The sequence below is a fragment of the Rana temporaria genome, chromosome 1 (genome assembly GCF_905171775.1).
Source record: "Rana temporaria chromosome 1, aRanTem1.1, whole genome shotgun sequence".
Taxonomy (NCBI): domain Eukaryota; kingdom Metazoa; phylum Chordata; class Amphibia; order Anura; family Ranidae; genus Rana; species Rana temporaria.
Genome location: NC_053489.1, coordinates 101527190 through 101541593, shown reverse-complemented (window position 1 = coordinate 101541593; position 14404 = coordinate 101527190). Strand labels below are relative to the sequence as shown.

General features: G+C 43.8%; 1 protein-coding gene across 1 annotated transcript in view; it reads right to left on the bottom strand.

Annotated features, from left to right (window-relative positions):
- Positions 1-399: 399 nt before the first annotated feature.
- Positions 400-14404, bottom strand: part of GFM2 (GTP dependent ribosome recycling factor mitochondrial 2) — a 52233-nt gene continuing 38228 nt past the window's right edge. Inside the window, 7 exon segments of the mRNA XM_040341432.1 lie at positions 400-640; positions 6625-6807; positions 8897-9012; positions 10544-10717; positions 11115-11253; positions 11494-11570; positions 11683-11863. Of these exon segments, the coding sequence (XP_040197366.1) occupies positions 515-640; positions 6625-6807; positions 8897-9012; positions 10544-10717; positions 11115-11253; positions 11494-11570; positions 11683-11863 (996 nt within the window). The 3' untranslated portion in view covers positions 400-514.

Below are 14404 nucleotides of genomic sequence, written 5' to 3'. Positions count from 1 at the left end.
AATGTTTGCAGAGCTGTGATGATTTTATCTATGGATTGTTACAATAAAGTTCTGGGATCTTCGGTTTGCCAGTGTGCGGCCATCCACTTCTTCATTCTACTTGTCTCGGCTGCAAACAGGACCAGCACCTTCCATTGGGGGCGTGTTTAGAGCAGACAGACCTGGAGCAGTGTATTAACTATTTTGGACAGGTTGATGTGCATTGTATTAAAATAGAACTAAAGGCAAAACATATTTTTTGCTAGACACTGTCTGTGCCCCCATTAAGGAGATTCACCCTCCTTAACAAAACAAATATCTATACTCTCATTCAAATAAAATACACCACAAAATAAAAAAAAATAGTCAAAAAAAATCCCTTTTTGATTTTTATAAAAAGAAAAAATGCATGGTAAAAAAAATATTTTATTTTAAGTTGGGCTTGATTTTTTTTTTTTTTTTCTTACAGCATTAATTGAGAATTCATTTTGCAGACATGAACAAGAAAGTTGGTTTTCTTGGTTCCCAGCAAAGCTTACAGAATTTCTTTCTTCTTTAGCAAGGTATTCTGGTCATGAGGATCCATTCCTTCATAGTTCGCCAGCTCAAGAGTAAATGTGGCACTCCCTGATGTTAATGTGCGCAGGTCAGTAGAATAACCCTTAAAAGATACAAATAAAATCTATAAATGTATGCATAGCGAAATTTCAGCATCAAATACTGTACACGCCTTTCTATTTACACTCAGTGGCCACTTATGGGTAACTGCACACAGTAATGATATATGAACATTAGATATTCCTGGCCGGAAAAAAAATAAACACAATGGCCCAGATTCAGGTAGATTTGCCCTTTAGTTACACATGTGAAGAGCAGCTGATTTGCTCTGCGCTGGGGCAAATTGGAAAGATTGCCACCTGATTCAGGATTCCTTTTGTCTGCTAATTTGCTTCTTTGTAAGGCAAAAATCAGGGCATAAGGCAGCGCAAGTGAAAGTGGGTGTGCCCTATGCAAATGATCTTTTTTCCACTCAGCAGTGGTTTGCTCCTATTTTCAGGGCAAATTTTGCCCACCTGCTTGCACTGAGCAAATAAATAGGGGCAGACCTGCGCAGGTCCTGTGCAAAATTACATCCTGCTTTTCCCCCCCCCGAGCAAGGTAATTTTGCCCTTTTTGCTGATATGGCACCTCCTCATGAAAAAAAAAAAAGAAAAGCTAATTTTATAGCTTCAGAGATGGAGATACTTCTTGCGGCACTCACGCGCCATAGTGATGTGCTGTATGGTGCCCAGCAGCAGCACTCCACTGTAGCCCAAAGGAGGGCTATCTATGATGGCATTACCCTGGACATAAATGCCCTGGGTAATGAAGAAAGGACGTGGGAGGACATTCAAAAGAAGTTGAATGACATGCGGCGTAGGGTCCGGGATAAGCTTGTGCTTATCCGTAAGCATACGAGTGGCACGGGAGGAGGACCACCCTGCAAGATCCGTCTAAATCCTGATGAGGGGGTGATCGCGCAAAGTCTAGCGCTGGAGCAGGTGGAGGGAGTCCCAGGCTACGACTCCACTGTTGGGGACTTGGGGACTGGTAATTTTTTTGTTTTCATATCTGCTGTGTATCATGGGAGGGGGTAGAAGTGAACATATGAGAAGTGTGTTGCTCCAGCAACATGTTTTTTTTTGTGTCATCCACAGGTGGTGATGATGAAGCTGAGCCGTCGTCGGCTGCGGGGCGACCCACGCCATCCCCACATGAGCATGGGGTCCAGTCAGGCCCCATGGACATACTGGCCATGTTTGTTGAGGAGGAGATTTTACCAAGGCCAAGTATGGAGGAGGAAGTGGTGGAGGAGTCATTTATCCTCAACCTGGAGGACTCTGGCTACCTCCAGGAGGATCCCACCATCCCTGACCAACCCACCACCCCCCCGACCATCACGTCATCCCCCTCCAGGGCAACCCCCTCCAGTGTCCCCCCCTCCAGTGTGGCCCCCTCCCCTTCTTCTCCCTCTGTTCATGCCCCAGCCTCTCCTCCTCCCAGGAAGGCTCTTTCAAAAATGAGGGGTGTACCCTCCAGCCTCCGTCAAGGTCTGCAGGAGGAGCAGGCCCGGCAGACCCGCCATCTAGGGGCCATTGTGGTAGATCTAAGGCGGGTGGCGGACAGCCTGGCATCCTCCTCTGTTGAGCAGGCCCTCACCCTGCATGCTGACCGGGGGGACCGACAGAATGAGACCCTGGAGGATGTTAGTGGCAACTGCGCAGCCATTGTGACCTGTCTGGTTGAACAGCAGGATGCCACTGCATTATTAACTTCGGAGGTGAGCAGGTTGGCAGCTGCGGTGGAGGCCAACACTGCTGCTGTGCGGGAGGAGGGGAGACTTACCCAACGGCAGTTGAGGATCCCCAACCCATGCTCCACCACGGCGTCTGAGGAGCCAGAGCCGGGGCACCCTTGGGCCAAGGATGTCCAAAAGAAAAAAATAATTTATGACCATTTTTTTTTTTTTTGGTGGCTCAGATTATGAGCTTGTTTTTATTTTGTAGCTGCCCCTGGCATGTTGGCACACAGATGTGAGATCCAGAAAGTGTGGGTGCTCTGCTTGTTCAGCTCGTCCGTCTTGGTGCTGCTGTAGTTGCTCTCCAGCTGACCTGTGGCCATCTGTTGCTAACTTGCCCCTGCTTTTAGAAAGTGCAAATTTGCCCGGGCCAAACAGCTTGCGCGCTTTGGGAGCAAAATGCGCCTCACACGCGCAAGTTTATGAATCAGTGGCAGTTCCTCATTTGCATATTTGCTGAGGGAAAACCATGAGAGCTCAAGTTGCTCCCTGAGCAAAATTGCCCCTTAATTGCGCCGGGGCAGAGAAACTGCCTCCGTGCAAAAATGGCACATTTCAGGCTTAGCTTGCTTTCTGGGTCACCCGCAAATTTGCCTGGGAGCAAATCCGTACTTGCGCGGAGCAAATCACACTTGCTCCCGCGCAAGTCGTACCTGAATCTGGGCCAATGGGCTGTATAGCATTTGCACGTTAAAATTCTTATAGCTTTTTTTTTTTTTATTAAAGCGGGGGTTCACCCAAAAAAAAATTTTTTAACATTACATTCAGTCGAGTTGTCAGAATGACAATCGGCTTTTTTTTTTTTTACTCCTCGTACATACCGTATTTTTACCGCCGCTTCCGGGTATGTCTTCTGCGGGACTGGGCGTTCCTAATTGAAGTCTATGTGAGACGAAACCGGTCGGGTGATTGATCTATCGCATCTCCACTGCATTTTTTCTCTCTGGAATACTCCTTATCACCCATCAAGGGTGGGAGTTGCTGCTGTTTTTTACTTTACAGTTTGCTTTTTTCATGTCACGTGTGGCTTTGTAATTTTTATTTTCTTTTATCGAGTTCCTGTCACTTGTGTGGATATTTGGATTTTTTTTTATTAAAACCAGTTTTACACTATGAGGAGCCCTCCCTTTTTTCTTTTCTCTTCTCCTACGGCTGGGAGTGTTTGAGCAATTACTACCAGGTTGGTTCCACATCCACCTACCCTCTGGACGTTAAGATAATCTCAGGACCATCTCTGCCCAGGATTACCACTCTGCGGATATCCGGATCAGACAGTCGGTCTACCTAAGCCCTGAAGACCCTCCCACCGTATGGTGAGTTAGAGGGTCCACCTGTTCCGGTAAGAGTACCCACCTATTTTCTTATGTCCAGTATTGAGGATTACCTCTGAGGAATATATACCTTGCACAAACCAGCTGTGGAGAAAATATGTTTATCACATCTCTATGTTATATGGACTAATTTTCACATGATTGAGTGTTTATCACAGTCCTATTAAGCACAGACCAACCTTCATATGAACTATTGTTGACATTGTACTACCTACCAAGGTGGACTGTGTCATTATAGTATTTTCAATATACATGTTGATTATTGGTGATATTACACTATTTGATACCGTGCATTGTATCACCAATGCACCTCTAGAGTATACGCCTAACATATGGTTGGTTCACTATCACTGGTGTATTGGCACTAATTTCTCACCATCATTGGTATATTAGCACTATATTTTAGAGTTTTTTTATACTCACTTTTTTATTGATATCCAGCTACCTGTTTTTGACCCTTTGTGGGGCAGGACAGATGGTCCACACCCTCACACACCACACCCTCATACAGGTGGTTTAACACATGGTTGAATTTCTATACAAGTCTGATATTATTCACAGTATTCACTGTTTTAGGTTGCATATCTACTTGATGTCAAGGTATGCAATTATCACAGTAATAATACCTTGGAATTTTTTTGTCTACCAAACCTTGCATGGTTGATTCACACCTGATTCTGATCACTTATAAAACCATATGGTAGGGTGGAATACCTATTATTTGGTTTTTGGGGAGTACCCACACAGGGTTCCCGGTTGGCGCTACATTATTATATATTTACGTTCCTAATTGGTTGACAGGCTTCCGACAGTCGCATACTGCGCGTCACGAGTTGCCGAAAGTCGGTGCGCAGGCGCCGTATAGAGCCGACTCGCAGTCCGGCTTCTTTCGGCAACTCGTGACGCGCTGTATGCGCCGGTCGGAAGCCTGTCAATCAGTTAGGAACGCCCAGTCCCGCAGAAGACATACCCGGAAGCGGCGGTGAAAATACGGTATGTACGGGGATAAAATTAAAAAAAAAAAACAGCAGATTACATTCAGCCGAGTTGTCAGAATGACAATGTTAAAAAAAAAATTGGGGGTGAACCCCCGCTTTAAGGTAGGGTGCATGTAAATACTGAATGTCAATGCAGATTTTTTTTTATTTTTTTTTTATTTTTACTAATCAATACGCAGAGCAAGGTTTATGCACCTGTGTGTACAGGCCTATTAAAAACAATTGGCTGCATTAAGACCAGTAAAGAAAATGCCTGAAATGTTGGGTTCTTAGGCATCGCGTGTGCAAGAGGTCTAAAAGAAGAAACATTACGTACACTGTGGCATTTAAATAATGCTGAAATAGTATGAAGCAAGCTAATATGTGTGTAATGAAAAAACATTCCGTACACCATTATAGCATAAAGGACAAAACGGATCTGCCAGCCTAATGGATTGTACCCCTGAGGGGAAGGTGCGACTAGACCCAATCAGGGGACTTATGGGGCGGTTATTTCTAACTATCTATTCTATATATGCATACTTCAAACCACACCCCAAAACACAATTTTCTGCACCTCAAGCCTCGTTCTGAGTGGTCTCCACTGCAGCTGGCTCCCCACCACCAGTGGTGTACCGAGCAAAGCGCCTTGCAGTAACTGATTGACAAACTGATGACCAGATCACCCCCATGCTGGGACTTATCCATGCCTACCTATGACTTCTCAAATGCGAGTTGCCTGTACCAAGTGCTATTAAACTTGTCCTCTATCTGCAACCAGAGGCGCCTCTCTCCTTGTGTCTTTTCAGTGTACTGGAACATGGTTTCTGTTCCCCCTTGATGGCAGCCCTGAGTCTGGGACCCCCTATTACCACCTGATAAGGTCCTTGGACTTTTTAATATACCAAAAGATCATGGACTTTTGTTATTTTATCTTATGTTTGCATCGATCACTATGCTTTTAAATTAATATATTTATTTAATAACACTGTGGGCTACTTCTTGCTCTAGTTCCCTGCCCCTTTACTTGTATACTCCCTGTAACATCCTCTATTGAGTTCCAAAACCTCTTTTTTACCCTCAATTCAGTTTGTTTGAATTGCTCTATGCACACTAGGGAGTTCATCTCAGGAGTGAGCAAGGTGGGGTAGCTACATTACTACACACAGTGGGGTTGATTTACTAAAACTGGAGGGGACAAAACCTGCATAGAAACCAATCAGCTTCCAGGTATTTTGCTGAAATTAAAAGCCGATTGGCTACCAGGCACAGCTGCACTGGATTTTGCACTCTCCAGTTTTAGTAAATCAACCCCAGTGAGATTGTGGAGAACTAACATAGCCACCCTCTAACACACAGGTGTCAAACACAAGGCCCGTGGGCCGAATCCGGCCCTCCAGGCCATTTCATGTGGCCCTTGCACCTCTCCTGCAGCCCTCCTCTGGTCCTTTTCAGACCCTTACCTTCTGTTTTCAAGCAATGCATCCAGCTTGTTCCCAGCAGCAGCATAAGGAAAGGGAGACTCAACTTCTGATGGTGGGGTGGCTCTTGACATCTAAATGTAAGGGGGAGGGGACGAGCTGGACATCTAATCTTACACATACAACCAGCCCGTTTAATGGCAATCATAATACTGATGTGGCCTACAATGAAATGGAGTTTGACACCCCTGCTCTAACAGGTAGTCAGATCACAGCAGCAAAAAAATTTAAATAAAAAGGACTTTGGAGATTTGGGGGAGGTTTAGAGCAATATAGTGTGCGTTTCTGAACTAAGAATACATACTTAAATAGAAGTTTTCTCTTAAACCCTGCTTTCAACTGATACCAGCAACTGCTTTATCTGCTTCATATTTCTAGACAAATGTTGAATGTTTGTGAGAAAACAGTGTCCAACAATCCAAGACTTCAGTGGACTCCGTAAACACACACTCTCATCATAGTATTTGGGGGCATAAGAAGGTTAAACACATAATCCAACCCTATAATGAAGCCCTTACCATGAGTTCTGCAAGTGGAACAAACGCTAGTATGACTTTATTATCGAAGCGGCTCTGGATCTCCTGAACATTGCCTCTCCTCTTTGCCAGATCCCCCAGTACACTGCCCAGGTACTCCTCACCCATGATGATCTCCACTCTCATCAGTGGTTCCAGAATCTGTTTATCTGCTTTCTTCAAGGCCTACACAAATTGTAAATATAGAAATAAGAAAAATACAGCATATGTAAATTTTTTATGTATTTGAGAAACAAAATTTAGTCCCCCGTTCACATCAGGCCAATTTGACATGTCAAATCAGAAGCATGAACCTGCACAGATGTCTTTCAAATTGCACTTGCACTAAAATGCAGGTTTAAAATCATGCGCGTTCAGCTGAACTTGCACGATTTCAAACCCGCCCTCAGTGTGAATGAGGGCTTAATAACGTAACCCCAAATAAAAGTGCCTAAATATGCCAATCCAACACTGTGACCACAAACAAAATTGTGGATGCCACTCAGGCTGTAGGAATCCAAATCAATAAAGCTGACCACGGTGGGTCCCCGGCTCCAGACAGCAATACACAGGGAAGAAAATGTCCATATGAGCTACACTTTCTTACCTGGGGTTTGCAGAGGTGTGCAACAGCCTCAGCCTGGGCTCCCACCAGGCCACGCCCCAAAGCTTTTCACTCCACCCCCAGAGCTTAATCATGGGGATGGGGAGAATAAATGCACCAGTGCTTGTCATATAATTAATCAATGATTGAATTATGATGCAACTTCACAAGAGAGTGAATGTACCCATGTGCAACAGTCAAAACCTTGCAGGATCAAGAGTCTTTGCGAGGCTCAGGTACCATTTATCTAAGAATAAAAGCCTGTGTCAAATGGATCTGATTGGTCAATCCCTTGATTTATTTTTGGAACCGTTTGTGGGAATAGAGACCTGGAGCTCAGAAAGCTCAACCAACTGTGCCATCCACCTTGCAGACACTGGTAAAAAAACAAAACAAAACTGAAGTGACTTCCTGTATGGGAGGAGTTATACAGTGGAACACCTTGGATTACGAGCATATACAGGAGAATGCTTGTAATCCAAAAGTATTTGCATATCAAAGCGTGTTTCCCCATTGAAGTCAATGGAAATGAAAATAATTTGTTCTGCATTGACTTCAATGGCATGCAATACCGCATGCGGCCAGAGGTGGGGGGGTGGCACCGGAGAGCCTTGTAAACACTCGGAAAGGGCTGAGGACAGCTCGAATGAACTCGGAAAACCTCAGAAACTCAGTATTTCCGAGATTTTCCGCTCGGCTCCCCCCCCCACCTCAGGCAAAACGTGGTATTGCACACCTCTTTGGCTTGAATCCTGCTCGTTTTGCGAGACAACACATGCAAACAGTGTCAGGATTTTTTTCAAATCCAGTGCTCGTATTGCGAAACACACGTTAACCGCGTTACTCGCAAGCCGAGGGTTCCATTGTATAGGGGATCACTTCCTGTCTAAAGACCTTTAGTCCACCAGTGTCCATTGAGTGAGTGAGTGAGTGAGAAACTTATATAGCGCAACACCTGCAAACTGAATCGCCTCACATGATGATGAAGATTAACCCAGCAGGTAATGAATATTGGCATAACTCTGTGTCCCATGATGTATAAAAAAAAGAAAAAACATTTTAAAGTTTACAAATTTGTGTTGGCCCACAGGTTAGACACCCCTGACCTAGACCTAGCATTGATAAGCAAGAGTAGTATCTTCCTTGACCAAGTGTTTTTTGTTTGTTTACAAAGAAAAGACTACAACTGGATGCAAGTTAGGATGCTATTAAAATAGTTAGAGCATTTACTTGGTTTACAAACAATACCCTTCCACTTTAAAGCAGAGCTCCACCCAAAAAAGGGGAAGCTCTGCTGTCTACTCCCCCCGCCTGTGTCCCGGTTGAGGAGATTCCACTTCTTGGAGATGCAACAGGAAGTCTCTACAAAGTATCGAGACTTTCCGAAACAGATATCTTTTGTTCTAAAGACAACTCTAACATTTTGGATTTCACATTATTTTAGGTGAGAATAATAGAAGTGGAGAGTAAATCTGCTTAACAGGGACACAGATGGCAAAAACATAAAAGTAAGATTGTCAGAGGTTCCTTTTTCTACCTTTTATATCCTAAAAAAAAGTTTGAATATACACAAACACTTGAAATCATAGTAACTTGGATGACAGTCTCTAAGCTTCGGTCTAGTAAAAATAATTTTTCAACAAAAATTCTCATTTATTTGAAGACATCTACCTTCTGTATGCAGCGTGAAACGCAGGCAGACACCATTGTCGCAGAGGTGCCAGCTAATATATTTATTGAGTGCACTGTGACCCCAACATCCAGCAAGGGTGAACCAAGTAGAGGACCTAGACAAAAATAAAAACATATGTTATTTGAATTTCTGGGATGTAGTGCATGGTGTCAGCCATCTTCTCTCATATAAAAAGTATACCTTATTTCTATTAATATAAACACTAATATATTGATCTGCTTTGCAGACACCTAAGCCTCAGTCTTTATTGATAAGAATAATATGTTAGGGCCATTTTAACACTTCAAGTGATTGTTATTTATTTTAAATCTGAACGCTTACAAACATGTCATACTTACCTGATCTATGCAATGGTTTTGCACAGAGCAGCCCTTATCCTCCTCTCCACGGGTCCCCACTGGCGCTCCTGCCTCCTTCTCCTATAGCAAGCCTCTTGCTCTGAGGGCACTTGTGCTTTCATGCTCTCCAAGACGGCTGTGTGTATCCATAAAGCACAGAGAGCATGGCTTTGCACAGCCCACCACTCCCTCCTCATTGGCTGTGAACCAATAGCTCCTGCTGTAGTGTCTGAGCCAATGAGGAGGGAGAGAGCCTCTGCTCTTGTGCACGTCGCTGGATCACGATCAGGCTCAGGTAAGTAGAAGGGAGGGCTGGGGGAGAAGCTGCAAACAGAAGTATTTTTTTTTACCTTAATACAGAGACTGCATTAAATAAAAAAAACTTTAGCCTACAGAACCACTTTTACTTTAAACTTCTCAAAATGTTAATCATTTTACCCTTTACACAGCAAAGTTACAGGCATTTTCCAAATTCTGTGAAAAAAATGGAAACTGCCACTAGCAATCAATGTACTCCTCCTTGGAACCTGCTGGAATGCCAGTTCATCTCTACAACTACTAGAGGGAAAGTATCTTTTCCATGGAAATGGGAAAATCACCACAGCTGCGTATTATTACCTCCCCTTTGTGGAACAAAGTGACGTACTGGTGGGTGTGGGGTAGCACGTGACACGAATTCCAGCAACAGGGGTGGACTGACAACCCATGGGGCCCCCGGGCAATAGAAGATTATGGGGCCACACAGTAATATATACACACACACACACACACACACACACACACTGTATACATACACACAGAATAAACATACACTGAAAAGGTACTGGAGAGGTGGGGCAGCTATAATCTTGGGATAAAAAAAAAATAAATAAATGAAAAACTAAACTTTTACATACTGTCCCTGGTTTTACTGAGGCTGGCAACCCTGATCGGGCCCCCTAGTGGCATGGGTCCCTCGGGCAGTGCCCGAGTGATCAGTCTGCCCCTGTCCACCAATCATTCCAACACAGGGACAAGGAGAAAAAAAAACTCCCTTGTAAGCTCCAAGTTGCAACAGTACTACTTCTCTTTGACCCAGCAAACAGGAGAGAGCAAAGGGAAGGAGAGTAAAAGCAGCTGTAGGGACCAGCATTACTCACTCAAAGCAAGTTTCCAGAAAACCAGAGGACAGTATCACATGCATACATTCCATCAGCATATCCCAGCTAGCGGTGTGACATCAGGAGGCAGGAAGGCTCTTATTCTAAAATAAAATTAATAATTATACATAACAACACCTGCTCTCACCTGTTAAATAAGCACTATGAATACCGTTTGCTATTGCCTCCTTATGGTCGTTTAATAAACTCTGACGAATGCCATCAGAGTATTTAATAACTGGGCCACCATCGGTCAAGGGGGCAACTTCAACCTCAGCTGTCACCTGGTGCCGATTATCATTTATGGTTCTATCCAGGGTTTCTAAAAATGACAAAAGTGTCCATTACAAACAGAGTTACCACTACAGTACACAGCAAGATAAATAAGCCTGTACATTTCAGGTCTTTGCATGTCCTTATTTATTAAAAAAAAAAAAAATTATGTCTAATCTTTAGCTTCATCTAAAAAAATCAATGCACATCAGCGGATCATTTGGCCTATTCTGCTAATAATCATCTTGCAGATATGCTGAAAACGTTCTTTAATAGCAAATAGATACTACTACACAAAATGACCAGAGTGGTAAATGAGGTCTTTATTCTGCCACCACTTTTAACCCCCAGTGTGGTGCGAAGGGTTAGATTTGATGCTCAATAATGAAAGTGAAATATGGTTGTAAAGCCATCATGAGAGAATATCTGAGCCTACGGAACAGTACCTGATGCTTGGGAAGCACTCAATATAGTTTCTCTGTATGCAATCTGAAGAGGTCCTAAATAGGTCTCCAGGCCATACTCCCTCCGGATACGATCATGAATGATCTCAATGTGCAGTTCTCCCATCCCACAGAGAATCATCTGAAAACAGTGTAAGAAAAAGGTCAGGCACTGTATTATGCAAGTACTGTATAGAAGACATGAAAATGTTGTATTTGATTAATAACCTGGCTTTTGCAGACAGACCTCCTTGGAAAAAAATATATATAAAAGCAAATACAGACATAACACATGCTTATTTCTCGACTTAATTTTTTTAACAACATTTTGAAAGAGTTTTCACTTTGGGAAAAAAAAGCTTGAACCTAAACACATTCGTACTTGTCCAGAGTCAGGATCGATCTTGACCTTCAAGCTTGGATCCTCCAGCTGGAGACACTTCAGAGCATTTTCCAAATCTGGATGCAAACAAAAGGATAATGAAATGCACAAACCCAAGACAGTACATTTCGTCCTGTTCATTAGCAGAATTTTTAAATCAGATACATTGTGGAGACAGTTTAGAAGTACCTGTCTGTTTAGCCACAGATGAGGGTTCAATAGTACAAAAGAAGACTGGTTCAGGAATCTCCACCCCAGCCAAAACCAGGTCCTCCTCCGACTTTTCCTTCTTCTCTTCTGCTCCACGGGCCCTGCGGGAGGCTGCGGCTGCTGCTGATTTAGATGACACAATGGTGTCTCCAGTTGCAGTCTAATACAGCATCAAATATGTAACAGTACAGAAACAAGTCAGTCTAGTATTTCTTAAAATATATCCAATGTATTTATAATATATATCTCTCTCTCTCTATCCACACACATATATATGCTTATATCACAAACTTATTTATTGCCATTACAAGCAACTTCATAAAACAGACAATTTCAAGCCTCACAGCTCTTCATCAGGTACAGTGCATTGCTATCTGGCTGAAGCCGCCAATCAACATAAATTTTCTGCATTCCCATTCCACAGAAATTAATCTAATGATCGACTTCTGGCAAAACAGGGATGGTTACACATGGATCACAATTTGACTGGTTCCTGCTGAACTGGCGGAATTTCAATTCATCTATGGTCAGCTTTACACTACCCATTGTAAGAAGCCTAAAGTGCATACATGTGCATCCTGTGTACATCTGCCCATATGTTAGTCTGCTTAGCGCACATACAGTATAACAAACACAAGGCCCACAGGCCAAATCCGGTCTGTTAGACCTTGTCATGTAGCCCTTGCAACCAGTTTTACAGCTGGGAGATGACAGAACTCTATTCTGCCTCCTCCAGCTCTCACCCTCAGCTTCCCACTGTCGCATATCCCCACGCGCACTCACAGAGGAGCATTGCGGGGACAGATCTCCAGAGAGTGAAAAATCTCCCTGCAAGCTGAGGCAGAGCCACCTACAAAGGGAGGGTTGGAGCCAGGCCAGGTAGGAGAGAGTAGAGATGCAAGGAACCTTTGGGGGATTGGAGCTGGGGTTGCACAATGTGCTCCCCTAAACCCTTTACTCTATACACAGTACACCCTTGAACCCTGCAATGTACGCAATGCTCTCATGAATGCATTCATTATGGTTGAACTGGATGGACTTGAGTCTTTTTCAACCTGACTAACTATGCAACTATGAATCTTGCACTCTGTATGTAGCACACTCCAAAACCCTGCACTCTGTAGTGCACCCCTGGAACTGTACTGTGCACGCTTCTGAACCCTGCACCCCAGATACAACCAGCCCTCTGAGGGCAACAATACTATTGATGTGGCCTGTGATGAGATTGAGTTAAACGCCCCTGGCTTAAAAGCATGGAAAAATACCCAGTACTTCTGTGTATGCAAAGCATGTTATTTTGCTTCATCCTATGTGATAGCAGTGCTTGCCAATTGGTATGGTAGTCATGTGGCAATGGGGAAAAACATGGGCGCTTACACTCCCCGCAGCTGAACGGAGTGCCTGGGGTGTGATGGGAAGATAAGCATATGCTCTTGGGGAGGGGGAAATTGGCAGCTTAACCACTTGCTTACTGGGCACATAAACCCCCTTCGTGCCCAGGCGAAATTTCAGCTTCCGGCACTGCGTCGCTTTAACTGACAATTGCGCGGTCATGCGACATGGCTCCCAAACAAAATTTACGTCCTTTTTTCCCCACAAATAGAGCTTTCTTTTGTTCTTTTGGTGGTATTTGATCACCTCTGCGGTTTTTATTTTTTGCGCTATAAACAAAAAAAGAGCGACAATTTAAAAAAATATATATATATTTACTTGTTGCTATAATAAATATCCCATTTTTTTTTTAAACTATTGTTTTTCTCAGTTAAGGCCGATACGTATTTTTCGACGTATTTTTGTAAAAAAAAAAAAAAAATCGCAATAAGCGACTGGTTTGCGCAAAAGTTATAGCGCCTACAAAATGGGGGATAGATTTATGATTTTTTTTTTTTTTTTACTTGTAATGGCGGCGATTTGCGTTTTTTTTTGTCAGGCCTGCGATATTGCGGCGGACGTATCGGACACTTTTGACACAATTTTGGGACCATTCACATTTATACAGCGATCAGTGCTATAAAAATGCACTAATTACTGTATAAATGTGACTGGCAGTGAAGGGGTTAACACTAGGGGGTGAGGAAGGGGTTAAATGTATTCCCTCGTTGTGTTCTTACTGTGTGGGGGGAGGGGACTGACTGGGGGAGGTGACTGATGCTGTGTCCCTATGTAAAGGGACACAGATCGGTCTCCTCTCTCCCTCACAGCATGTGGAGCTCTGTGTTTACACACAGAGCTCCACGTCCCTGCTGTGTTACCGACGATCGCGAGTGTCTGGCAGACATCGCGGCCGCCAGGCACTCGCATCGGCTCCTGAGCGATGCACCGGGCACGTTGTTTCCCGCTGCGCGCCCCCAGCAGTGCGCACGGGAACAACAACAGCAGGACGTCCACCCGGCACTTGAGAGCCGCGCTGTGGACGTCTTTCGACCATAGCGCGGATCTCAAGTGGTTAAAGTGCACGTTAAAGCAAAAGGTTCAGCTAACTGCCTGATATGAACAAATGCACACCTTCAGCCTGCCAACTGCCAATGTGCAATTCTTAGGTTCGGAATGGCTACACCAACAGGGTGGAGGAATGCATAATGTAATTCCATCTTGTAGAGAAAGGTACTTTTTATATTGCTTTGTTATGCCTTTGTACATGTTATTTAAAGCATTGTATTAGTGGTGACTGTACTATTCGTCTCTTGCCAGAAAGATTGTG